The 27,804-nt window shown below is 44.3% G+C and overlaps 1 protein-coding gene across 15 annotated transcripts in view; it reads right to left on the bottom strand.

The window, feature by feature from the left end:
- The window catches only part of LOC112221519 (basement membrane-specific heparan sulfate proteoglycan core protein), a 168,741-nt gene that overhangs the window by 87,416 nt on the left and 53,521 nt on the right, over nt 1-27,804 (bottom strand). For 14 of the 15 annotated variants that reach the window (XM_042303759.1, XM_042303766.1, XM_042303769.1 and 11 more), the window contains exons 4-12: nt 7,273-7,382; nt 6,188-6,246; nt 5,497-5,669; nt 3,983-4,108; nt 3,516-3,716; nt 3,141-3,260; nt 2,866-2,997; nt 2,351-2,495; nt 1,309-1,460 (exon numbers count right to left, since the gene is read on the bottom strand). In XM_042303759.1, coding sequence (XP_042159693.1) covers nt 1,309-1,460; nt 2,351-2,495; nt 2,866-2,997; nt 3,141-3,260; nt 3,516-3,716; nt 3,983-4,108; nt 5,497-5,669; nt 6,188-6,246; nt 7,273-7,382 — 1,218 coding nt within the window. Of the gene's footprint in view, nt 1-1,308; nt 1,461-2,350; nt 2,496-2,865; nt 2,998-3,140; nt 3,261-3,515; nt 3,717-3,982; nt 4,109-5,011; nt 5,045-5,496; nt 5,670-6,187; nt 6,247-7,272; nt 7,383-27,804 lie in introns of all 15 variants that reach the window. The other variant, XM_042303773.1, reaches the window with a different exon arrangement.

The following is a 27,804-nucleotide window of genomic DNA, read 5'->3' as shown; positions in this document are numbered from 1 at the left end:
TTTCCAGCATAGTCCCAGCAGCTATCCTTTCCAGCATGGTCCCAGCAGCTATCCTTTTCAGCATGGCCCCAGCAGCTATCCTTTCAGCATGGTCCCAGCAGCTATCCTTTCCAGCATAGTCCCAGCAGCTATCCTTTCCAGCATGGTTCCAGCAGCTATCCTTTCCAGCACAGTCCCAGCAGCTATCCTTTCCAGCATGGCCCCAGCAGCTATCCTTTCCAGCATAGTCCCAGCAGCTATCCTTTCCAGCATGGTTCCAGCAGCTATCCTTTCCAGCATGGCCCCAGCAGCTATCCTTTCCAGCATGGCCCCAGCAGCTATCCTCTCCAGCATGGTTCCAGCAGCTTCCTTTCCAGCATGGTTCCTTTCCAGCATGGTTCCAGCAGCTATCCTTTCCAGCATGGTCCCAGCAGATATGGTGGTTGTCCTCTCCAGCATGGTCCCAGCAGATATGGTGGATGTCCTTTCCAGCATGGTTCCAGCAGCTATCCTTTCCAGCATGGTCCCAGCAGATATGGTGGATGTCCTTTCCAGCATGGTTCCAGCAGCTATCCTTTCCAGCATGGTCCCAACAGATATGGTGGATGTCCTTTCCAGCATGGTCCCAGCAGATATGGTGGGTGTCCTTTCCAGCATAGTCCCAGCAGCTATCCTTTCCAGCATGGTCCCAGCAGATATGGTGGGTGTCCTTTCCAGCATGGTCCCAACAGATATGGTGGATGTCCTTTCCAGCATGGTCCCAGCAGCTATGCTGGATGTCCTTTCCAGAATGGTCCCAGCAGCTATGGTGGTTGTCCTTTCCAGCATGGTCCCAGCAGCTATCCTTTCCAGCATGGTCCCAGCAGATATGGTGGTTGTCCTCTCCAGCATGGTCCCAGCAGATATGGTGGATGTCCTTTCCAGCATGGTCCCAGCAGCTATCCTTTCCAGCATGGTCCCAGCAGATATGGTGGTTGTCCTCTCCAGCATGGTCCCAGCAGATATGGTGGATGTCCTTTCCAGCATGGTTCCAGCAGCTATCCTTTCCAGCATGGTCCCAGCATATATGGTAGATGTCCTTTCCAGCATGGTCCCAACAGATATGGTGGATGTCCTTTCCAGCATGGTCCCAGCAGCTATGGTGGTTGTCCTTTCCAGCATGGTCCCAGCAGCTATCCTTTCCAGCATGATTCCAGCAGCTATGTTGGATGTTCTTTACAGCATGGTCCTAGCAGCTTTGATGGAACCATGCATAACCAGGCCAGCTCAGATCAGCTAGGCATGGCTTAGCTTGGCCCTATAGTGTGATTCAGGCAATAGAGTACATACCTGGTTTCTGTGTGAGGCTGAGCACCCCGTCAGGGATACCAAACACAAGGCCTTTGGCGTTGATGGCCTCACAGGTGTACGCCCCCTGGTCCGCCTCCTTTACGTCACGGATGGTCAGGCTGCCACGCCCATTCTCACTGGTCATTGAGATCCTGGGAAGACCGATACATATACATTGCTTACATTACACTGATGCTTCAACCACTGCAGCCTGTGTTCGACTCACCTCTAACCAAACAGTGACGATAACACTGGAGTGTCTAAAGGGCGTTCAGAGGACAAGGAATATTATGACTCTAAATCTCTTTCCTGAACTGACATATTGCTACAGGAAGTGCCATACAGCCTACACTCTGCAACTTTAGGCTTTCAGAATGGTATTTGTATAAAACAGCCATTCAATGGATGTACAGTAAGCTCTGTTATTGGACATGATTGGCCACAAAGCAATAATTGAATAACTCAATACTTAATGACAGAAGTGTTTGAAAGATGAGTCTTCTTTGAATCAAATCAAACATGACTTGTCTGTAGATATATGACAGTACTTAATCAGCAATGCAAGAAATGCTGCATTTTGTGGCCTAACGAGATTGGATAGCGGACAAATCCTCAGTCATTTTAAAATTGTTATGGTCTGTTTCCAATCAATTATACGCAAGACTCATTTCACACAATCCCACAAATTAATCCCGGCTTTCTTTCCAGAGCTATCACCGCACAGATCAACACTCTCTTCCATAATGGTATCAGACAGACAGAGTTTGACGAGAAGCCACTTGTATCACGCAACAGAGGGGTTCAGAACTCCACATGAAATACTTGTATGATGCATATTTACAACTTTAATGTCATTTTCTAGAGTCGAATGTTTGCCAACACTCACACACACACATTTTCAAACACAACATAACATCCCATCGATTCAGGAGTCATTCAGAATGGGGCCATTGGCCTAAATGTCGAACTAAGTTTGTGATAAGAGCTGTTATGGGGTGAACCAGACAAGGTTGGAAGGAGTAGGAGGACTGTACCAACTCACCTGCCACTGATGGGGATATGGCCCCAGTTGAGCCTCCAGGTGATGATGGGGGTGGGAACACCAACTGCCACACAGTTGAAAGTCACCGTCTCCCCCCGCTCCGCCTCAATAGATTCCTCCGGGGGACTGGTCACTGTGGGAGGAGCTTAAAGGGAAAGTTATGAGAAAACAACATGAGCATCTATAAAGCCAAGGATGCATGCACTGTGTGACGCATGATGGCGCACACACATTTCAAAACTAGTCCCCACTACCCAACCCCAATTTAAAACGGCAGTGGTTTATTTGTGGTCTCAATCTCTTTGGTGAGGCACAAACATGATGGAAAGTTCGGAAAAATATAACTGTTTGCCACTTCAGTGGTCACGGTACAAAGAAACCCACGGGGTGACTACACAGGTGAGAGGCAGAGGGATGCACGGGGTGACTACACAGGTGAGAGGCAGAGGGATGCAGGACAGAGAAAGACGGACAGGGACAAAGACAGAGAGATGGTATGATGGTCAGGGACTTACTGCAGCCGACCTCATCCGAGCGGTCAGGGCAGTCGGGCTCCTCATCACACTGGTAGCTAGATGGGATGCAGGTGCGGTCACTGAGGCACACAAACTGCTCTGGGGCACACGTGTCACCTGGACCTCTGGTGGCTGGAACACAAGAAGAGACAGAAAATGACTTCATCTTCATTCATGTAAACAAAGAAACTCACAATTGAAAGTGCTTTTTAGTCTAAGAACTAGAAAAGCGGTCCTTTAATGTTCAATCAATAAACGTGGGATGTGGAACTCACGGCAGTCGGTCTCGTCTGAGTTGTCCTCGCAGTCGTTGTCTCCATCACAGCGCCACAGCTTGAGAGCACAGCGGCCGTTCTTACACTTGAACTCATTGGGTTCACAGGGAGAGGGAGTGCCTGGAGCCAGACAGAGGGGCGTGATCAGAGGAGCACTTCAAATCAGACACATTGATCAGGTGTGTTGACATGAAGCAGATGCAAAGCTTTGTGACTAACGATCGTGTGTGTGTGTGTGTGTGAAAGGATGATGAAAGGGAGAGATAGAAAAGGGCACACAGAAGACTATTGCCCTCCCCTCTCGCCCTCCTTCTGTGTGCCTCCCTGTGCGTATACTGCACTTTTGAAGTCTTCGTGTGTGTCCCTGATTCTCACCACATCTGAACTCGTCGCTGCCATCAGAGCAGTCCCTCTCTCCATCGCACAGGTAGTCTCTGGGGACACATTCCCCATTCTGGCAGGTGGCCTGGTCCACTTTGCAGGGCCCTAGGGGGCCAAGGGGGCGTGTGGACTTCTTGATGGGGGTGGTGGTGGGAGGGGTGGGGGTGGGGGTCACTGGTCCAGGCTGAATCTGATCTGATCAGATCAAAATCAAAAAGAGTTTATAAATACTGTTCACACAGCCATAACCAGAGTTGCCCTGAGATATGGCTGTAGACGCCATGGTGTTAGAAGCCACAGCGAGGCAATAACCAGATATAACGCTCTTCTTAGGATACAACAAACCTCAGACCCTTTGCCAGTACTCCACACTCCACCACACCACACAAATGCCATTTCCACTACACCACACCAATGCCATTTCCACCACACTCCACCACACCAATGCCATTGCCACTCACCACAATCCAGCTCATCACTCATGTCATTGCAATCAGGTCTGTTGTCACACAGGTACTCCAGAGGGATACAACCCCCATCCTGACACGTGTGCTCATCCTTCATGCAGGGCAGAGGGTTGGGGATCACTGAGAGAGACGGGGGAGGGGGGTGGGGTTCAAGGGTCAGACATGCACAGGCTAAAAGGCCACCACACAACACAACGCTTGCTGTTCAAAAGTCTGGTTTTTAATACAAGGAGACCTTCCACGGTGGAGGCTGGCGTCACTTTAAAATCGGAAGATGGGCTCATTGCAACGGCTGGCATGGAATGTTATCACAGACGCCATGTGTATGATTCCATTCCAGTCATTACTATGAACCGTCCTTCTATCACCAGCCTCCACTGACCCTCCTGGGTCACTGCAGGTCATGCTCGGGCCTGGGGCTTCTCAAAGGTCTAACAGCTTACTGTACTGTACCGTAGGTGGGACATGGCCTGGTTCGATAGGCAATTGAGATCCTTCTGAAGAAACTCTTGACGATTTACACACTACAGAAACTCTGAAGGTTTTTTGAAGCTTACTTTTCTAGCAAAAAGCAATATCTGTAACTATCCTCATGCCATGCAAAAATCTTCGCAGTCCTCTTGGGCAATCCAAAAACCAAAACGTTGTCAGACATCTACTCTAGGTGCACACATGCATAACGTTCCTGCGTGAACTCTCACAGATTTCCAGAGAGCTAGTCGTCATCTCCATGCTCCTCATCCAGAAATAGCTACAGAACAGTCATATCGTTTCTACAGCAGCTCTGGCAGTCTCCGTGCAGCAGGCATGGTACCACACCTGGGATCAAATACTATTTGACGTCTTTCAAATACTTTTAGCATTTGCTTCAGCCTGCCTGGAGTGACAGTCTGCCTGGAGTTGGCTCTTTTGCTAGTTTTCTACTGGTTCCATTGAGCCATGCATGCTCAATCAAACCCATCTAAAGTATTTAAAATGATTTCCAATAGCATTGAACCCAGGTCGGCATGTTACAGTACAAACCTGGGACAGCCATGGGGTTCACAAGGGGCAGAGCTAGAAACCAGAGAGACAAGTTAAGGACACTACTTAGAGTTCACCTAGCCCTCCTTTTTCTTTATTTTCATATTGTACTGTTTTATTGACAGAAATAGGCCAGAATGATGGGGAGACTTATAGAGGAGAGGTCAAAATAGTGAAGAAGAACGGTGAAAAGAGGGCACCACCTAGCACTTTTTTAGCTTGATGCCTTGGGCTGGCTAGCCTAGCTTACTTGAAAGATTGTAATGAGATATGATCAATGTCTGAATTAAATAAAGAATACTACAGGTATGAGACTAGACCTTTTTTTTTCTCTCTCACTTGTACAGCATTTATAGTAGGAAGATGTCAGTTACAACTTCCTAAAATGGATGCCATACCTTTGACAACTTCCTTACATGGAAGCCGCTCCGTACACTGGACAGCCCTGATAATGCAGAGTCAACATTATCCCCTGTGGTCCTTACCTTCTCCCAGGCGTCTGAACTGGAATCCCTGAACAGAGGTGATGTAGGAGGCGATGGTTCCCTCCTTCACCACTCCATACAACATGTTGCGGATCTGATTTTCGTTGTTGTTGTAGTCAGAGCCCACATCAAGCTCTACAAACACATCCACTCCATTCTGCCTGGGCATCTTCCTAAACAGACCAAGACAGAACCAAGGGGGTTTGTTAAGAGATGGACGTGATGACAATAACGATTTGGGGCGGCAGGTAGCTTAGCGGTTTAGAGCGTTGGGCCAGTAACCCGAAAGGTTGCGAATGAAGGTGTAAAATCAGTCGACGTGCCTTTGAGCAAGGCACTTAACCCTAATTGCTCCTGTAAGTCGCTCTGAATAAGAGCGTCCGTTAAATGACTCATATGTATATTTTGCAGTACAGTGCTCACATTTGAATTTATGTTTGGCCCGGGGCATATCATGATTTTCTCATGCTAAGAACATTGATTTGTTACACGCAGCTTGGAGACTGTGTTTGCTGAATCAACCAGAGAAGAGTCTAAGATGAAGCCTCAGCATTAGCTCTGGGAACCAAGTCTTCAGATCGCAGACAAGGCTACTCGTCACGCGATCATGGTTCCCTGAACCACCTTTGTTACACCCAGGCTTAAGCAAGTAAAGTAAGTCACAGCAGCTGGAGGTGAACAGCGATCTTACTTGATGAGGACCACATTTACAGTCTGGATGCCTGAGATCTTGTTGTACTCTGACTCCAACTGTGGAAGAGAGAAAATAATACTTAGATGGGTACAAACGAGCATACAGATGTTTTAACAAGTTTAAAAACGTTCCTAACAAGTGCTCTTACATACATTGACAGTACAGTACAGTAGTATATTGTACAATAAAGTATATTGACTAAAATGATCTACAGTATTTGACCTGCTGACAGACATGACTTGGCAGTGGAATGCAAGGTGTGAGAATCCTGCCCTGGCCTGTGTAAACGATACAGCCCCTGTGGGGAGGGAGGGATGGATACACAGTGTAGAGAATCTATTTGGCTCTGGGATAGGTCTACTGTGCACTATATCTGGAATAGGCCTACCAGGTACAGCACACAGTATATGGTTTTAGAATAAGTCTACCATGTACAGCACACAGTGTATAGTTCTAGAATAGGCCTACCATGGACAGTACATGGGTCTAGAATAGGCCTACCATGTATAGTACACAGTGTATGGTTCTAGAATAGACCTACCGTGTACAGTATATAGTTCTAGAATAGGCCGTGTACAGTATATGGTTTTAGAATAGGGCTACCGTGTACAGTACACAGTGTATGGTTCTAGAATAGGCCTACCATGGACAGTGTATGGTTCTAGAATAGGCCTACCATGGACAGTGTATGGTTTTAGAATAGGGCTACCGTGTACAGTATATAGTTCTAGAATAGGTCTACCGTGTACAGTATATAGTTCTAGAATAGGCCGTGTACAGTATATGGTTTTAGAATAGGGCTACCGTGTACAGTACACAGTGTATGGTTCTAGAATAGGCCTACCGTGTACAGTGTATGGTTCTAGAATAGGCCTACCGTGTACAGTATATGGTTCTAGAATAGGCCTACCGTGTACAGTACACAGTGTATGGTTCTAGAATAGGCCTACCGTGTACAGTGTATGGTTCTAGAATAGGCCTACCGTGTACAGTATATGGTTCTAGAATAGGCCTACCGTGTACAGTGTATGGTTCTAGAATAGGCCTACCGTGTACAGTGTATGGTTCTAGAATAGGCCTACCGTGTCCACCACCGCATCCGAAATCTCCTGGAAAGACAGCGAGTAGATGTCCTCCATGTCAGGCCTGTACACGATGGAGTCTGTAAAGTTCACCAGAGCTCTGTAGTACGCTAGAACAGAAAGACAACGGTTAGTTTAACCACATAATGACATACAGGAACCACAGCGCACATAAAGGCCAACATAATGTACACAAGGCCACATTTGCATGAGATTTTCCTTTGGTGGTGTTGCCTTGTTCAAAAGGAATTGAGATTCATGTAGAGTTATGCTTGGCTACTGTTTGGGAACAATGTGCCTCTGGCAGAACTTGGATCTATGTTTGGAGAAAGAAACCCGAGAAACATAACTGTGGCTAAATTCAGAGCCATGTACAAATGATGAGGCATAGTTCCATATTGTGGTCTGTAGTAAACCTAACAACTGGGCCGCATTTACACTCGAACGAGAGGCACAGCAGGCATAAACATGCACACGCATGCCCGCACCAACACTCACACACACAAACACACTCTCACACTCTGTCTATAACACAAAACGTGCACGTCAGACACACACTTACGTCAACACTTGTCATACAAATACACACACATCCACACGTGTGGACAAGCACACACAAGTACAAGCACACTGTCAGCAACGGTGGGTCACTCACTACCTTGCGAGCTACACTTTTACTCACAGTGAACAGGTGACATCACAGTTGGAGTTCGATACTGAATGAGAAGGGAGCCCCCAGCCCAGCTACACCCCCAACCCAGGCAGCGGCACTACTATACCAACGGCTGAGGTGAAAAAAGCTCCAGTGAGTGATTCTCGACATTCCCTTCCCATCCATGAAGTCAAACACATCAGAGAGGCTGGGGCTCTACTGCCTACGGAGAACAGAGGCTAGCTAAGCTATGCTGACCTGGCGCTATGCAGTTCATACTCAAGTAGGTCATACTATAGATACTGTACTATCCATAGTGGTGGTCTATGGTCGGTTTATGCAACTTATAAAGTGTCACCTTCTGTAGACATACTGTAGGCTACTGTCACTGCTTTTCTACTTGGTCTCCTAGCAACAAAAGAAACAACAACTAATGGTTCGTCTTATTATTACATGGTCTATTAAAGGGTCTATTTTTATTGCAGATCTATTTTACTTTCCAAGACGCACATCTTCTCCCATACCACTCACAAATACACCTCCTTTAAATAGCCCAGGCCGGCTCACCCTCAGGGTGCACCTATTTTCACAACCCTGCCAACCTTGTTGAGCTGGCCTGAGTCTGCCAGCTTCTGTTCAGCTTGGTCTCTGCCTGGCCTGGTCCAGGTTGGGGGAAGGAAGTCAATATTTGGGTTCTTTCTTACAGTCAGTTGCTACTTGCCATGGCTCTACTGACGAGTCGTGTTTTCTGTGGGTATACCCTGGACTGGGGCCTCAAGTCAACAGAACACACACACATGCACCCTCCTGTCTTTCTCTTTCAGCCCCCCTCCCTTCATCTCTGCGGTTGAAGTAATTACATACTGCTAGACGACGTGTTGCTGTGTTCCTTATGACAATGACAGCGTGTGTTCATCATGCTTTAGGAACCCTGCTGTTTAATTAAAAGTTGGATTAAGAGTACCTCTCACACACACTGCGTTGAGGCCCTAAGGGGTCTGATAATGATTGTGCCAGTGACAGGGCAGACTGGCCGGCAGCAGTGTTATTTTTATTTCTTTATTTTATTTTACCAGGCAAGTCAGTTAAGAACAAATTCTTATTTTCAATGACGGCCTAGGAACAGTGGGTTAACTGCCTGTTCAGGGGCAGAACGACAGATTTGTACCTTGTCAGCTCAGGGGTTTGAACTTGCAACCTTCCGGTCACTAGTCCAATGCTCTAACCACTAGGCTACCCTGCCCCCCCTAATTACAGTTGGTGGTGAGAATCTGTCTTTCAAAGCAGATCTTAGTTTGCTCTAATTACAACGGGACATTGGCACAAGCTGGCCTGGTTCCTCCATGACACCTGCCACTTATTGTTGCAGAGTGAACAGGCCTCTCGAGTGGCGCAGCGGTCTAAGGCACTGCATTGCATTGCTAGCTGCGTTACTACAGATCCTGGTTCGATACCGGACTGTGTCACAGCCGGCCGCGTCCGGGAGACCCACGAGGCGACACCCAATCAGCCCAGCGTTGTCCGGGTTAAGGGAGGGTTTGGCCGGTCGGGATGTTCTTGTTCCATCGCGCTCTATGGACTCCTTGTGGCGGCCGGGCGCATGCACACTGACACGGTCACCAGCTGTACCGTGTTTCCTCCGACACATTGGTGCAGCTGGCTTCCGGGTTAAGTGGGCATCGTGTCGAGAAGCGGAGCGGCTTGGCGGGGTTGTGTTTCGGGGGACGCATGGCTCTCGACCGTCGCCTCTCCCGAGTCCGTACGGGAGTTGCAGCGATGGGACAAGACTGTAACTACCAAATGGATATGACGAAATTGGGGAGAAAAGGGGTTTTAAAAAAAGACTAAAAAATAAACCCACAGTGTACAGCTGTATAGCCTGGCATGGACATGGTCGACTGTTCCATACAGTCAGCCGGGCCTAAAAGGATATATTGTATGGTTTGAAAACAGTACCAGAAGACAAACAACATCAAAAGGGCTGACCAAAGGGCCTCATTTGACCCACAGATAATCTAATCACTTCACTTGGCACTTGCCCTGCAGCGGACAGCCACACACACACACCCAGTAACAGACATTAGCCCTGTCTCCTCTGAGCTCTCCGCTCTGATGACACGTCACGGCCTGGTGAGCATACTCAGTGCCCATGAGTTTTTGATTACAGCGTTGGGATGTGCCCTTACTGCTGACGAGGGCTCCCTGGCCTGCTCTCTCTATGGCCTCTCCCTCTCTCGTCTTTTCCTCCTCCTATCCCTCTCTCTGACGAGCATTCTGCCGAATGCCACTTACGGGAACATCCCCCGTCAAGCACCACCAAGGGTGATGAAACTGCCTGCCGAGAGTGAGAGAGTGCGGGGGAGAAAAAAAATGAGCCTGGAAAAATAGCATTCCAAACTCTTAATTCAGAAACGCATTTAGTTATTAAAGCTGTGCAGCAGAAATGTGCCGGTTTTGTGAGGCGAGCCACCCCCCCCTCTGAACACACAGAGGCCTGTAGCAAAAGACAAAGAGCTGATTGAGCACGCGCCCCAGGCTGGCCTTTAAAGCCCAGACGCTTTCAGCCTGACCTTCAACCCCCTTCTCTCCATTCAGTGCCTATTGCAGGGGAGTGGAGGAGAGAGAGGGGGAGAAAGAAAGAAAGAAAGAAAGGGCATAAGAGAATGAAAGAGAAGAGAGCGTGAGGGTTAAAATGAACGAGAGATAAATAGAGAAAGAAAAATTTGAGTGTGGGAGAACGAGACCATGAGCCTACAAGAACGAGACCATAAGCCTACAAGAACGAGACCATAAGCCTACAAGAACGAGACCATAAGCCTACAAGAACGAGACCATAAGACCATAAGCCTAAGCCTACAAGAACGAGACCATAAGCCTACAAGAACGAGACCATAAGCCTAAGAACGAGACCATAAGCCTACAGAACCCATAAGCCTACAAGAACGAGACCATAAGCCTACAAGAACGAGACCATAAGCCTACAAGAACGCCATGAGCCTACAAGAACGAGACCATGAGCCTACAAGAACGAGACCATGAGCCTACAAGAACGAGACCATGAGCCTACAAGAACGAGACCATAAGCCTACAAGAACGAGACCATAAGCCTACAAGAACCCATAAGCCTACAAGAAACGCCTAGACCATAAGCCTACAAGAACGAGACCATAAGCCTACAAGAACGAGACCATGAGCCTACAAGAACGAGACCATGAGCCTACAAGAACGAGGCCCAAGCCTCAAGAACGAGACCACCACAGCATCCATAAGCCTACAAGGGAATCAGCCTACAAGAACGAGACCATAAGCCTACAAGAACGAGACCATGAGCCTACAAGAACTCTGCCCAAGTCCCCACAGCATCCCACTGATGGTGGTCAGATGGTGGTCAGCCAAATAGCCCTGTTCTACAGAATAAGACTGCTTCAGAGCTCAAGGGAATGACTTCTGGCCCCAATATTACTGGAACCCCTTTTGTGCTCTCTCTCCCTAAGCACACAATCTGAATGTCAAAAAACCCTTTGGGGAAACAGCAGAACACTTCACTACTATATTGACTGTTTGATTTTCCACTTTATGTTCACTGTAGTGACATGTTTGTACAGCACTTGACGAATGTGTAAGGCTGAAACGTATGCGTGTTTCTGTTTCCCCCCCCCGCACCTTGCCCTGTCATCCTGGAGTACGTGAGTATATTATTTTAGCATCTCTGCCTCCTTGAGTTCTTCCTTTTTATGGTTTGAGTGCGAGTACTTTTTTGAGCTCTCTCTGTATTTTTCCTTCTACACACCGGCCACCTTTTTTTTTAGCCTGAGTGTAAACACTCATATTGGCTTTCCACTACACATACAAAAAAAATCCTACTGGCTGGCAGTGATCCTTTCACACAATCTGTTTGCATCATTGGGGTGGACCAACCCATTATCCAGTTCAGTCATGCTTAGTGTTGGAACTAAACTACAACTCTGAAAATGAAATAAGGGAATATTGGAAGTCACTGTAATGTGAAACATGTAACATGATTTTCAAGACTAAATGACACACGGCGACTCATCAAAAGAGAAATGAAAACCTATTTTAACCTAGATGTTTTTAGCTGGAAATTCTGGTGTCAATGGGAGGGAGTGAAAGCTATGACAAGATGCAACAACCCCATAATTTTCCATTGGCAACAGAAAACATTGCAGCCTGCCTGAAATGGGAAATAAACTTCAGACTGGACTCAAACTTCACAAGACCAAGAATCCCAGGAATGGTGTCTTGGGGTGAATGTGGAAATGAGAGTGTTTAGCTGAACAGAGCAGATGATGATAAGATTCGTCAAGGTATTTGAATAGAGGGAGAAGGGAAATAGTAACAATAGACATAGAGATCAGATAGACTTACTGAAGTCTGCCTGGTCTGGGCTTAGAATTTCCCCAATAAATGGAGGTTCCACCAGCAGTGCTATGGTAAGGGGAGTAGGGTGGGGGGGGGGTCAAAGATAGGGGTTCCCGAGTGGCGCAGCAGTCTAAGGCACTGCATCTCAGTGCAAGAGGCATTACTATAGTCCCTGGTTCGAATCCAGGCTGTATCACATCCGGCTGTGATTGGGAGTCCCATAGGGCGGCTCACAATTGGCCCAGCGTCGTAGACCGTCCTTGTAAATAAGAATTTGTTCTTAACTGACTTGCCTAGTTAAATAAAGGTTCAATAATAAAAAATAAAAAATAGGGGTCAAAAGAGAAAACAAGAAAAAGGACAGAGTTACTCGAGGCAGGTGAGTGTGGCACGGAGTGTGGCACGGAGTGTGGCACGGAGTGTGGCACGGAGTGTGGCACGGAGTGTGGCACGGAGTGTGAGGGGAAAGAAAAAATGGAAAGCGTTGATTAGAAAGAACAGAACATTTCTCAAGGGAGTTCTCTCAACAGAAACAGTTGCACAACTAAGAAAAAGTCCCTGGGCTATTCAGACTGAATGAATTGTGAGGAGGGCCGAGCTTTGTGGAAATTGAAAATCGGGACGTGTGAACAGTGTGAAAATACCTCGTAGGGCACAAGGACAAGTCTGTGATAACCAATGACTGTTGGTTTGAGTGCGAGTACTTTTTGAGCTCTCTCTATAGAATCCTGATGTGTAAAGTAAATCCAATGGAACTACAACGTATTAAATGTGGTTGCAGTCTATCAGTAGATCTGTTACATCCCACTGTCTTTAACGTCACGTCACATAGACATATGTGAACCAGATGATAAATGAGACACACATTTAATGAATATCAGAACACACGAGTCTGAGTTGCATGAGTTGTACACTATATCTAGTATAGCAGCAGTGTATCTGCAATGTGATATTCCTCTGACATCAATGCCACTTGTCACAGAGAGGGAACTTACAATGTTAATAACGATAAAATGTAAAAATGCTAAACAGTTGTCTATAATGTACAGTGCATCTGTAATGACCCATACATTCAATGCTAATGTCCATTCACAGAGCAAAGTACTTCAAATGTAATGATAATATGACAAAAACTGTACATTCAATCAATATCTGACATGACAGTCCTCCATATATGTAGAATCTAAAGAGTATAGCAGCAGTATATCTGATCACACTGCAATGAGTGATACGATCTGCAATGCTCCTTTGACATGCGTGTCCATTCACCCACTCATTCCAGTGTGAGCTTGATGATAAATGACCAACGCACTGAATGGAAAAACCAATGACAAAGCTCCGTTGCATGACAGAGTCCAGGGAAGAAGGTCAGAGGTTATCTCTTAGGGAATTATGTCAATATATCACTGGGAGCTGAATGGAAATCCTTCAGACTGAACACACTTCCCTCCACTCTCTGCATTTGCGTGTGCGTCACAAAATGAAACCTTAAAAGTAGTGCACTACTTTTGACCACAGGGCTCTCGTCAAAAGTAGTGCACTATTTACGGAAGAGGGAGATATTTGGAAAGCAGCCTGCTTCTCTGATGGTTGGATCCACTCTGTAAAAAAAAGGGGGTTTCGGACTCAGAGCGTCAACTAGGAGTTGGCACTTTCTGTTGTTCCCATTAGGATGGAAAAGGCTGGGAGACTGGACTGATTTCTCACTAAAAACCAGTGCAATATATCACACTGGAAAAGACATCAATGGGACTATTTTCTGATGACTCAATCATTCTTCCATTGCTTTGGTTAGACCAGAGGACATGCTCTGAAAGACATTGAGCAAGAGTTTGAGAAGAAATTGTCATTGTGTAAACATTTATACTAGGTCATTTAAGCAATAAGGCCCCATGGGGTGTGGTACATGGTCAATATACCGCAGCTAAAGGCTGTTCTTACGCACGACGCAACGAGGAGTGCCTGGATACAGCCCTTAGCCGTGGTATATTGGCCACATATCACAAACCCCTGAGGTGCCTTATTGCTATTGGTTACCAATGTAATTTCAGCAGTAAAAATAAATGTTTTTTCATACCCGTGGTATACGGTCTTATATACCACGGCTGTCAACCAATCAACATTCAGGGCTCGAACTACCCAGTTTATAATAAACATTATATCACTGTAGACTATTCTGCAAAGAAAAACATAATAATAATAATAATACAAATCTCATTTGCATTTATATCAGTGCAATAATATGCATTATGCAATGCTAACTCTTACAGTGAGATCCTAGCTGCAGAAACTCTTAAAAAGGCTCCAGTCCAGAGTCTGTTGCAAGTCCCCTGTCATAAACTTGAACTGCTGGTGAAGCCTATATAATCAAGTAGGTATGCTGGATCCAGCTGTGCCCCTGCTGCGCACACAGGCCTTCGCTGAGACAATATCATTGAATAGACTGGAGAGAATCTATGATGCATGCCCCTCCCTTGCTTGGCGAGGAAGCTCATACGATTTAATGAAGGGATCGATGTAAGTTGACGCTCTAAAAACAGAAGTCACGTCTCTAGAGGAAAGATGGCTTCAGCCAGCTCTGCTTCACAGTAACATTCTCCAGAAACAGTATAGAAATGCCTTTATGTTCCTGTCAAATACATAGAACAATGACAGTGTGGTGCGTGTCAAAAGGGCGGCGGCCCCTTCCCTAAAGGCTAAAGGGTTTGTGGGTAGTCCAGTTCATGGTGACCCAACCTAATTAGTGTTAATGAAGCATCTGCACAACTTCAAAGAGCTACTGGAAATGTTGCGATCCTTGTCACAGTCAAATTGCTGCCATGAGAGAAAGAAAAAAAAAGAGCAGAGAGGTCGTGGCTAAACTCTCCTGTTAAGTCCTGGGCTACTTACTGTTTGCCGTCGACGACTCCGTACGGTAAACACTGTTTCAGTGACTATCTGAGTTTTTACTAGATCAAAGAGTTGTGGGTAGTTTTGTTTCCCATTCTTTTGGTCATTTCAGCGGGTAATGTGAATGAGCTTTTTCAAACTACCGGAAGAAAAGCTGTAAACCGTTTAGCGAATCCCAGGAGAAGGATTATTACTATGATAATCGACAGTTGTTTACTCCCAAAACGTAGAGCAGGAAACCATGTCCGAACTGAAATACACAATGAAAACAAACTCCGCACTGGAGGGAACTTGAGACTATTGAATAATCAGCTCGATAAGTGAACCACCATTATCTATTCACATATTTTCATTGGGATGTTCCGTCATATTTATATCCAAAGTACATCTTAATATTTACCCTCAAGTAGCCAAATCGACTTGCTGGCCTGACGAGCACACATGCAGGATTAGGTTTGCGGGACAGAGATGAGTTGATATCCAACTGACATCAGCGATAACCCCCCACTGACATCCTGTCAGTAATGTAGGTCATTTAGACAGATGTATTTGTTACCATCTACTACTACAAATAAGTTGAGAATAGTATCTGAAACCGTAACAAACTGTGTAAACTCGGTGTAAACTAAAGCTCTTGAAGAAGTGTTTGCTAAAGAGGAGAGGAAAAGTCTACTTTTCCAAGGCAACATGAACTGTTATTGGCACAACCGACTGTAGCAGCATCAAGGGCCCAGAGCTGGAGTGGATGAGTAAGCTGCTTCCCATGCCCCCTTTCATCATGACAGAACATCTTGTTCCCCCCACCACCCAATTAAATTGACTGCTACTATTGTTACACTAATATACAGCATGTTAACTATTCAAATGTAGTTCTTAAATTTAGCCTTTTTCTGACTAAGAAAGAGTACATACAAATACCAGTACCTGGTTCCTCGTTCATATTGAAATCAAGAAGGGAAAAATGAAGGAAAATAAGCCAGCTTACTATTGTGCAATGTCCTTTTTTGACTCGGGTGGGGGGTGGGCAATTTGTATTGTAGATATTCTTCATTTTAAATACAAGTTAATGTGTTTTGGGAAGGATTCTAAGGGTGATTATTATGTTGCATAAACATGTTTAGTGCTTTCCCCCAGAATTATGGCCTAGATTGTTGCTTCTCAGGGGACAGATTGCTGCTTCTCAGGGGATAGACTGCTGCTTCTCAGGGGATAGATTGCTGCTTCTCAGGGGATAGACTGCTGCTTCTCAGGGATAGATTGCTGCTTCTCAGGGGATAGACTGCTGCTTCTCAGGGGATAGATTGCTGCTTCTCGGGGATAGATTGCTGCTACTCAGGGGATAGATTGCTGCTACTCAGGGGATAGATTGCTGCTACTCAGGGGATAGATTGCTGCTACTCAGGGGATAGATTGCTGCTTCTCGGGGATAGATTGCTGCTACTCAGGGGATAGATTGCTGCTTCTCGGGGATAGATTGCTGCTACTCAGGGGATAGATTGCTGCTTCTCAGGGGATAGATTGCTGCTTCAGGGGATAGATTGCTGCTTCTCGGGGGATAGATTGCTGCTTCTCGGGGATAGATTGCTGCTACTCAGGGGATAGATTGCTGCTTCTCAGGGGATAGATTGCTGCTACTCAGGGGATAGATTGCTGCTTCTCGGGGATAGATTGCTGCTTCTCGGGGATAGATTGCTGCTTCTCAGGGGATAGATTGCTGCTTCTCAGGGGATAGATTGCTGCTTCTCAGGGGATAGATTGCTGCTTCTCAGGGGATAGATTGCTGCTTCTCAGGGGATAGATTGCTGCTTCTCAGGGGATAGATTGCTGCTTCTCAGGGGATAGATTGCTGCTTCTCAGGGGATAGATTGCTGCTTCTCAGGGGATAGATTGCTGCTTCTCAGGGGATAGATTGCTGCTACTCAGGGGATAGATTGCTGCTACTCAGGGGATAGATTGCTGCTACTCAGGGGATAGATTGCTGGGGATAGATTGCTGCTTCTCAGGGGATAGATTGCTGCTACTCAGGGGATAGATTGCTGCTTCTCAGGGGATAGATTGCTGCTACTCAGGGGATAGATTGCTGCTACTCAGGGGATAGATTGCTGCTTCAGGGGATAGATTGCTCTACTCAGGGATAGATTGCTGCTACTCAGGGGATAGATTGCTGCTACTCAGGGGATAGATTGCTGCTACTCAGGGGATAGATTGCTGCTACTCAGGGGATAGATTGCTGCTACTCAGGGCTGTTGCTAACGTTTTGGCCCTGCATGCCCAATCAATAATTTGGCCATGATTACTACAAGGTTTAGATAGCTGGCTAGACCTAGCAATCTAGAACATTTTAGCTGACACGGGCTAATTGAGTGAGTGTCAGTGACTGACATAAGAGGAAAACTGCTGATACCAAATTTAGAAGTTTCACATTGTATATTGTACTAGCCTATCTGAAAGTAAGTTGTGACCCTGACTGACCTCCTAAAATCTAAGTGTTTATGTTGCTTATGCCTAGAGACCTGCTACTGCTTGTCAGAGTCTGGAAGATAGGCAAGCTGCCTCTGGGGAGACAAATGGGCTTTCTTGAGCCTACTGCCTGAGATTCAGAGAAACAGCCCTCCTCTAATTCTGTAGCCTACTAGAAACCATATATTTTAGAATAATAATAATGCCAAAGTTGGCTTTCAACTCTTAAAATTAAGCCCAATATAACCGTTAGCAACTATCACTCATTTTGAGAAAAAAAACCTTTCTCCATTGTATGAATTTACCATGTTCAATTTGACTGCCCTATTTTATTTGTTCTAAGCCAGCACAGAGATGTGAGGGTTTGTTCAGGAGGAAGAAGAGAAGAGTGCAGGCAGAGCCACAGTCACCAGTTAGAACTCATAACAGATTATTATCAGGAGCCTCAAATTATGTTGTCGAGCAGCAATTAAGGGCTGCGCCATTATTTATGCTTGAATCTGAAGAAAAACGTAAGGAACAGATTTAATTGTGACCGACACTCCAGGCTAATATTCTCCTGAAGATAATGTAAGAATTTGTTAAAAAAGAACATTAAAACAATGCTTTGGGTCCCACAGTTTGGGAACCATTCAGTAAAACCATTCATACTGACACTGAATAATGATCAAAGACAATGCCTTGGCACTGTGAACAAATAAACAATCAAGGATTAAGGGATGAAATTGAAATGCTTAACCCCATCAGACAGTGTCCTAAAATACTACAGTTTTTTTCTTCTTATCCTCCCATGAGTAGTCCTCCTATCACACACCATCCCTTCCTCCCGTAGCAAGTTCTGCTCAGCTTTCTGCCCCCTGTTCACATCAGTGACGCAGGTGTGTCTGAGTGTGACCAGTGACCCCCTCCGAGAAGGCCTGAGCAGAACCACAACAAAGAACACACCAACATAACTGCAGCTGCCGCCGCTTGTCCTTCTGCCCCCTGTCGGTGTGACTATCTGAGAGCCCAGGCAGTCTGATAAACAACGCCACTGACTGACACACACATTACACACGTCACACTGTGCTATGAAACAAAGATAAATGAGATAAATAATGATAGTAAAAAGCTTCGGGCCACCTTAAATGAATTTTTGGCAAAAAGGCTAACTCAGCTCCATCATTCATTGAATCAGACGGCTTATTCATCACAAAACCCACTGATATTGTCAATTATTTTAATGATTTTTTCATTGGCAAGATTAGCAAACTTGGGCATGACCTGCCAGCAACAAGTTCAGAATCTAACTGACCACATTTTGAAAGACAACGTTGTAATTTGGAATTCCGTGAAGTGAGTGTGGAAGAGGTGAAAAAATGATTGTTGTCTATCAAAAATGACAAGCCATTTGGGTCTGACAACTTAGTAGTGGACGATATTGCCATGAGAATGCTACCTGCTCCAATGCATAGTGCCAACTGTACAGTTTGGTGGAGGAAGAATAATGGTCTGGGGATGTGTTTCATGGTGTGGTTAGTGGTTAGTTTTTAGTGTAGGGAAATCTTAATGCTACAGCATACAACAACATTGTCGATGATTCTGTGCTTCCAACTTTGTGGCAACAGTTTGGGGAAGGCCCTTTCCTGTTTCAGCATGACAATGGCCCCGTGCACGAAGCGAGGTTCATACAGAAATGGTTTGTCAAGATCGGTGTGGAAGAACTTGACTGGCCTGCACAGAGCTCTGACCTCAACCCCATCAAATACCTTTGGGATGAATTAGAATGCTGACTGCGAGCCAGGCCTAATCGCCAGACATCATTGCTCAACCTCACTAATGCTCTTGTGGCTGAATGAAAGTAAGTTCCTGCAGCAATGTTCCAACATCTAGTGGAAAGTCTTCCCAGGAGAGTGGAGGCTGTTATAGCAGCAGACGTGGGACCAACTCCATATTAATGCCCATGATTCTGGAATGAGATGTTTGATGAGCAGGTGTCCACATACTTTTGGTAATGTAGTGTATGTGGTAGTAGAGTAGTGGCCTAAGGGCACACACTTAATGTGTGGTGAAATGTAATGTCATGTTTTTAATTGTGTACATACAGGGAGGGCATTGTGAGAATCTTCCCATGACCCCAAAGTTAAAACAAACTTCCTGGAGGCCCTTTGACCCATCTTAAACAAGTGTTGTCACTCTGCTGGAAATAACTTCAAATATTAATTAAAAGGGATTAATTATGTATGTTTGAATTGTTTTAAAATAAATTAGTGTAAGAATACATGACACATTGTATATACATTTCCACATACTGTTTGCAGATGGGATTTCAAACATCACAAAAAACAATAAAGAACCAAGCAGTCTCGAGGTCAATGTAGTCTGTGATAAAATGCCTTTAAACCAAGGGAAGACAGACCGAGTCAGACTGGAGATAGTGAATTTTGAAGCCTCTGGTTTAAAATTAGCATTGGGAAGAACTCTCTAACTAACCTCTGTTTCTATGGCTCGAAACAATGTTCTCTGGCTGCTCTAGGAATGTCTGCAAGGAGGCGGGTGCATGTGAACCAGTGGAATACCGAGAGATGAAAGACAGGCTGGAAGATGTCTCCCATAGAACTGTATCGAGATATGCTGCAGAGGTCAAGAGAGGAGGTTGGGAGGGACCATGCTGAACTGAACTTCAGAACCTTCAGTGGACCAAAAGACAATAGACAAGAGGTTGAAAATAACAGTTAAAGACTCTGTATTCGTTTCTCACACAGCTTCAAATGCCAGATCAACCGGTTCAAATGTTAGGTCCCTGAGAGACTAGGAAAGGGGGAAATCTTCAACACAGCAAACACAACAGTATGTGCATCATAATGGGTGCAGAAGTGGCACCTCTACTTCCATCACTCTACACTATGTAAACGGGGGAGTAAGGAGAGCCGAGGGTGTACATGCCACAAGGACAACCCGCTGGACAGGGAGACTCGGCACCAATGTGTTGACCAGACAAATCCAACTCAGGAAACTCAGTAATGTTCCTTCCCAACTGCTTTCATATAATAATCTAAAAATGGAACGGTGAGCACAGCACACTGTTGCCCCGGCCTTCACCGCTGCCAGACAAGGCATGTTTTCTATTCTGAAACAGAAAATTCTGGCTGAGTAATTGGATCCAGTATTTAGTCATGGATATTTACTAACAACAAGTCCAAATTGTAACACTAACTGAACTGAAGAGTGAAAGTTAAAATAGACATTTTTACTGCCAGAAATAGCAAGTTCTTCGTGATATTTATTTTATTTATTTTATTTTACCTTTATTTAACCAGGTAGGCAAGTTGAGAACAAGTTCTCATTTACAATTGCGACCTGGCCAAGATAAAGCAAAGCAGTTCGACAGATACAACGACACAGAGTTACACATGGAGTAAAACAAACATACAGTATAAACAAGTCTATATACAATGTGAGCAAATGAGGTGAGAAGGGAGGTAAAGGCAAAAAAGGCCATGGTGGCAAAGTAAATACAATATAGCAAGTAAAACACTGGAATGGTAGTTTTGCAATGGAAGAATGTGCAAAGTAGAAATAAAAATAATGGGGTGCAAAGGAGCAAAATAAATAAATGTATTAAAATTAAATACAGTTGGGAAAGAGGTAGTTGTTTGGGCTAAATTATAGGTGGGCTATGTACAGGTGCAGTAATCTGTGAGCTGCTCTAACAGTCGGTGCTTAAAGCTAGTGAGGGAGATAAGTGTTTCCAGTTTCAGAGATTTTTGTAGTTCGTTCCAGTCATTGGCAGCAGAGAACTGGAAGGAGAGGCGGCCAAAGAAAGAATTGGTTTTGGGGGTGACTAGAGAGATATACCTGCTGGAGCGTGTGCTACAGGTGGGAGATGCTATTGTGACCAGCGAGCTGAGATAAGGGGGGACTTTACCTAGCAGGGTCTTGTAGATGACATGGAGCCAGTGGGTTTGGCGACGAGTATGAAGCGAGGGCCAGCCAACGAGAGCGTACAGGTCGCAATGGTGGGTAGTATATGGGGCTTTGGTGACAAAACGGATTGCACTGTGATAGACTGCATCCAATTTGTTGAGTAGGGTATTGGAGGCTATTTTGTAAATGACATCGCCAAAGTCGAGGATTGGTAGGATGGTCAGTTTTACAAGGGTATGTTTGGCAGCATGAGTGAAGGATGCTTTGTTGCGAAATAGGAAGCCAATTCTAGATTTAATTTTGGATTGGAGATGTTTGATATGGGTCTGGAAGGAGAGTTTACAGTCTAACCAGACACCTAAGTATTTGTAGTTGTCCACGTATTCTAAGTCAGAGCCGTCCAGAGTAGTGATGTTGGACAGGCGGGTAGGTGCAGGTAGCGATCGGTTGAAGAGCATGCATTTAGTTTTACTTGTATTTAAGAGCAATTGGAGGCCACGGAAGGAGAGTTGTATGGCATTGAAGCTTGCCTGGAGGGTTGTTAACACAGTGTCCAAAGAAGGGCCGGAAGTATACAGAATGGTGTCGTCTGCGTAGAGGTGGATCAGAGACTCACCAGCAGCAAGAGCGACCTCATTGATGTATACAGAGAAGAGAGTCGGTCCAAGAATTGAACCCTGTGGCACCCCCATAGAGACTGCCAGAGGTCCGGACAGCAGACCCTCCGATTTGACACACTGAACTCTATCAGAGAAGTAGTTGGTGAACCAGGCGAGGCAATCATTTGAGAAACCAAGGCTGTCGAGTCTGCCGATGAGAATGTGGTGATTGACAGAGTCGAAAGCCTTGGCCAGATCAATGAATACGGCTGCACAGTAATGTTTCTTATCGATGGCGGTTAAGATATCGTTTAGGACCTTGAGCGTGGCTGAGGTGCACCCATGACCAGCTCTGAAACCAGATTGCATAGCAGAGAAGGTATGGTGAGATTCGAAATGGTCGGTAATCTGTTTGTTGACTTGGCTTTCGAAGACCTTAGAAAGGTACGGTAGGATAGATATAGGTCTGTAGCAGCTTGGGTCAAGAGTGTCCCCCCCTTTGAAGAGGGGGATGACCGCAGCTGCTTTCCAATCTTTGGGAATCTCAGACGACACGAAAGAGAGGTTGAACAGGCTAGTAATAGGGGTGGCAACAATTTCAGCAGAAATTAGCAGTAGAAAAAAGTCTCCAGTGTAGGAAAGCATGTCGATACAGTAGGACAGTCAGACTGGATGGTTTATCAGACAATTATTTTGCGGAAAACCCCAGAAATCCCATATATTCTCAATTATATTTTCAGACTTTCCCACTTCCTTTTGTATTTGAATACACTTTTGTGTAGTGTGTAATGCATATCTGCCAAATCTGATTTGACCCTGAGGCCACTAATCCAAGCTTCCCAGCAGGATTTGGCCCGAGAACTACAAACACGCCCCAAGTGGTGTCTGGTGTGTTCACATGTATAATCATGAAATGGGTCAACAAACCACTCATGTGCTCCAATTTGACTGTTGGAGGCTTAGAGATTTTAAATCTACTACTGCGGGTGTGATCTGCTAATGCTGTGAGCAACCCGTAACTCACCTGCTTAGTCATGGCTAACTCTGGATGCTTCAATAAAGGAGGTGTACAGTTGAAGGACTTTTGTACTCCTTACCTGGACATATCCAGCTTGCTAGGCCTCAGTGCTGAGCCATTTCAGTGAAGAAACCCTTACAACTTTTTAATTTATTTTTAAAACAGCCATTTCACATGTGAAAACTGTTAAAAGGATAGTTCACAGGAACAACTTTCATCATTCCTATTTTTTGATAAAGCACACTTTTCTTTAACCTCAACGTCAACCTTTGACATCGCATTGTTGTTTTTAGCTGTATAGATTATGTATTTTGGATGTTTTCAGTGTATGTTCAACGCTTTCAGACAATGTGATTAATCACAAATTATTTTTTTACAGTGCACTAAAATGACAAAAAGTGAATTTGAGTAAACTGATTAACTCTGACAGCCCTATTTCAAAAAGCATCTCTTTGCAGAACAGTATCTCTTCACATTCCTTCCAAAAGCAAACGCATTCACACATTTTAAAATACATTAAAATCCCTGTTAGGCCTTTAGATTAAATGGAACAAAAAACATTGGACATCTAACAATAACAGAAGCTAGCTAGCTAGGGTGAAATGAAAGGCTAGCTATCGCCTATCACTAAGCTAGCTGGCGGTTAACAATTAGCATGCGACCATTAGATACAAATGTCATAAAAAGTAACTTTCTAAAATACATATCAATATGCGAGGTTCAAATATACACATGTAAATACTCAATATGAGCCCTCATTTGTAAAAAATAAAACCATTTAAGAGCCAAAAACATTTATAACGGATATTTAAACAAATCAATCCGAAACGCCATCTTGTTCTCATTGACTTGCATATAAAAGTGAACTAGCTAGATATACTTAGCCTGTCTACACTCCTGAAAATCTCTCTTGTTTTTCACTCGGTCAAAACAATTAAATGATACATAAAAATGACCAGAGAACTCGTCACAGTTTAGTTAAACATGTAACCTATAGATTTTGAAAACGTAACCATGCGTACATACCAGAAAACAGAATAAAAATAAGCCACTCCTCTGTTCTTTTCACTTCTTCCAATGTCATTGTTTTTCACATGTGAAAGTGAGATTTACACATTTGGAGTTCTTACATGTGAAACTGCAAATGTGATTTATACATGATTGTTTTTCAAATGTGAACTTGCAATTTACATGTAAGGTGATCACATGTTATTCTCCTCACATGTATATAAAAATAAAATAAAAAAATGAAAAAGAGTAGTGTTAACATGTGAACTCTAAACGTTAAATTTAAGCTCAGTGCGTTTGCTTTTGGAATTAATGTGAACAGACACATTTCTACAAAGAGATGATTTTGAGTTTTAATCAGTTAACTTTTTGTAATTTTAGTACGCTTATTTTTTGTTGTTGATTAATTACATTGTATAAAAGCCTTGAAAATGCAAAATACATAATCTATACAGTTAAAAACAACAATGCGATGTCAAAAGTTGACATTGAGGTTAAAGAAAGTGTGCTTTATCAATTCACCTCATTTTGCTAACTGTTAATTTGGACAAAAATCAAGATGTCAATATTCTTGTAATTCTTTTTATATAGAACATCTCAAATTACCGCTCAATTTGAGCAAATTCCAAATACGTGATTAATCACAGCAAATCCTTGCTATTAACTTGATTTTTTAAATTTTATTACATTTGACAGCCCTATTTTGAATTGAACAATCAACATAATGGTCAAAACATTGGGTTCTCAAGGAGACCTGGGAGACCCAGGTTTTAATCCCGCCAGATACAAAAGCACACATGTGAAACTTAGACTATCATGTGAAATGTTGGGAAACCACGTGTCATGTGAAACACGTGAGAAATCTATGTAAAACTTCATGTGTCCGAAAACCACGTGTCACACAATTTTTTTTCCAAGTGAACACTTTCACACGTGATTTGTTCCTACATGTGTCAGATGAGAGGATGAATTCAAGTTTGAATCATACAAGATTGCATTGCATGAGGCAATAACATACGCATAAACATACAAGTGATAAACGGCAGCTGTGGTGACCTGAGGGAATCTAAAGGGGGATATCTCTATCTGATAGTATAAACTAGAAAACAAAGAAGGGATTGATGTCCTCGATGCATGTATGGGGACAGCCTTAATGCTTACGTCGAGATGAACAAGGAGATACAAATAAATCCCACACTTTGCTAACAGGAACTCCTGTTGTCCAGAATGTTGTCCACCGATGGCTAAACACTATGGGTGAAAGGAATACAGGAAAGTGGTTGTGCTCCAGGTACATCAGCATGACTAACATGCAAACATTGTGTGCCCATAATGTACATATCGGCCCTCAGAAAGAAAGATCCTGTTGGCATAGATCTACCAATCTCAAAAAGGATAGCACTTGAATCACGGGAGGGGGGACAGATGCACAAGGTGAGGCAGGATTTAAGGTGACCATGCCCCAGAGTAGTGTCCAGCCTTAGGGTACTCCCATTACTCCTATGATAAATTGCCTTCTGAACCCGTGTTCTTAAAAAAAATATATAAAAAAAATTGAAACATTTTGGATATGCTTGGTTGGTCATTTTTAACATAGTTTTATGTCGTCTTAATCCACAAACTACATCATACCTAAAAACACTTTAATTTTAAATGTAAAAATGTTAGCATGAACAGATAGACTGTCGCATGTAATGTATGCCATGATTATCAGCCAAAAGGAACTATTCCGATTCGATAGCCCTGCTTTTAAGATGCGGAAAGGCTGTTGCGTACTGTTTTGCTTGAACACAAATTAAGTTTCATCTTCCCAAGGACTATGTTTGACGATCCTCATGGTTTCAAGCTATTACGCGTGATGATGATGGAAAGCTGTGGGGCTCTGGTTACTCGATATATTTTTGTGTGTTCGACGCACTCCATCACTGGTAATTCGCTAAAACACTTGTTTGTATCAAACTAGCTATGTGTATTGCATAAAGCTTGCTAGTTAGCTTGTAGTATGGACTAGTGAGCTGTATCCATCCAAGGAACCGCTATAATATTCATCTGCATTTGGATATTGCCAGCTAACTGGCAAAACAAGCTAGAGGTAAACAAACAGTGATGTACGTTTAATGGGACAGCTATACTATCTTTACTGCCAGTGTTAGCAGGTCGGGCAACACATTTTTGAGGGGCAGAATAAGTATCATGAAATTCATTTGTTGTTGTGACAGCCAGGTATGTTAATAACGACACGTGAGGCTGCTGAAAAAGTGTCAGCGGTTTGCTTAGGATCCCGCCAAAGTTAAGCTAATTACATGGGAGTACCCTATGGCTGTACCCTACTCGGGGGCATGGTCACATTAAGCTGCACCGTGTGTATCTATTGAGGAATGCAAAACAAAGGTGTTGGTGATGTTTGCTTCAGCTCTGTATTGTTTATCTTCTCTTTCATGTGCTTGTGTTTTCACCTCAGCCATTGGACGAAAGGAAGAGATGTGAATGTTTACATCTCGGGCAAAAATCTGCCTCCCTGTGTTATGACCAGAGACTCAGCCCTGTGAAAGATGGCGCAGCCGGATGTGAGGGGGACACCATTCAGAGACAGTCTAACAGACAGTTTCTCCTGGATGCATTCAAACAAGCGCATGCACACACACACACACACACACACACACACACACACACACACACACACGGGGGAAGACACCACAGACGAGTGATCTCTTCCACAGATCGACTAAATAAGGCCCTCACAGAAACGTTTCAACAAACAAGGTGTGAAATTCCACTGCCAGTAAATGTTGCTGTGGAAGACCCTCTATGTAATGAGGTGGTGTTTAACAAATCATCAGTTTCGTCTAAAAGACCACCATTGTGTGGTTACTGTAGATAATCATGTACACTGAGTATAAAAAAAACATTAGGAATACCTTCCTAATATTGAGTGTGTCCCCGTAGGGCTGTGGCGGTCATGAAATGTAATTTTTATGGTGAAAATGATCTTCCCCAAGCTTGAAACTCGAATGCTGGGTATGTATGCCAGTTAGGCTCTACACCTGTTGTAAAGCGGAATAATGTGCTTCATTTGAAGTTATTTGGCCATTTTAGTGATACAAACGTTATCAAAACATATAGGCCTAGACTACATGAGGTGTGCGACTATGATTTGGTTCATTTTCATGCCAGCCAGGTAGGCTATACTCCTGTTGTAAAGAGAAGCAATGTGCTTAACATTTGGAAAGTTGCTAAATAAATAAAAACTCAGCAAAAAAACAGTTGTTAAGACACTAACAGCTTACAGACAGTAGGCAATTAAGGTCTTAGGACACTAAAGATGCCTTTCTACTGACTCTGAAAAACACCAAAAGAATGATGCCCAGGATCCCTGCTCATCTGCGTGAACGTGCTTTAGGCATGCTGCAAGGAGGCATGAGAACTGCAGATGTGGCCAGGGAAATAAATCGCAATGTCCGTACTGTGAGACGCCTAAGACAGCGCTACAGGGAGAAAGGACGGACAGCTGATCGTCCTCGCAGTGGCAGACCATGTGTAACGACTCCTGCACGGGATCGGTACATCACACCTGCGGGACAGGTAGAGAATGGCAACAACAAATGCCCGAGTTACACCAG

The sequence above is a fragment of the Oncorhynchus tshawytscha genome, linkage group LG22 (genome assembly GCF_018296145.1).
Source record: "Oncorhynchus tshawytscha isolate Ot180627B linkage group LG22, Otsh_v2.0, whole genome shotgun sequence".
Classification (NCBI taxonomy): domain Eukaryota; kingdom Metazoa; phylum Chordata; class Actinopteri; order Salmoniformes; family Salmonidae; genus Oncorhynchus; species Oncorhynchus tshawytscha.
This window is presented reverse-complemented; position numbering and strand designations above follow the sequence as displayed.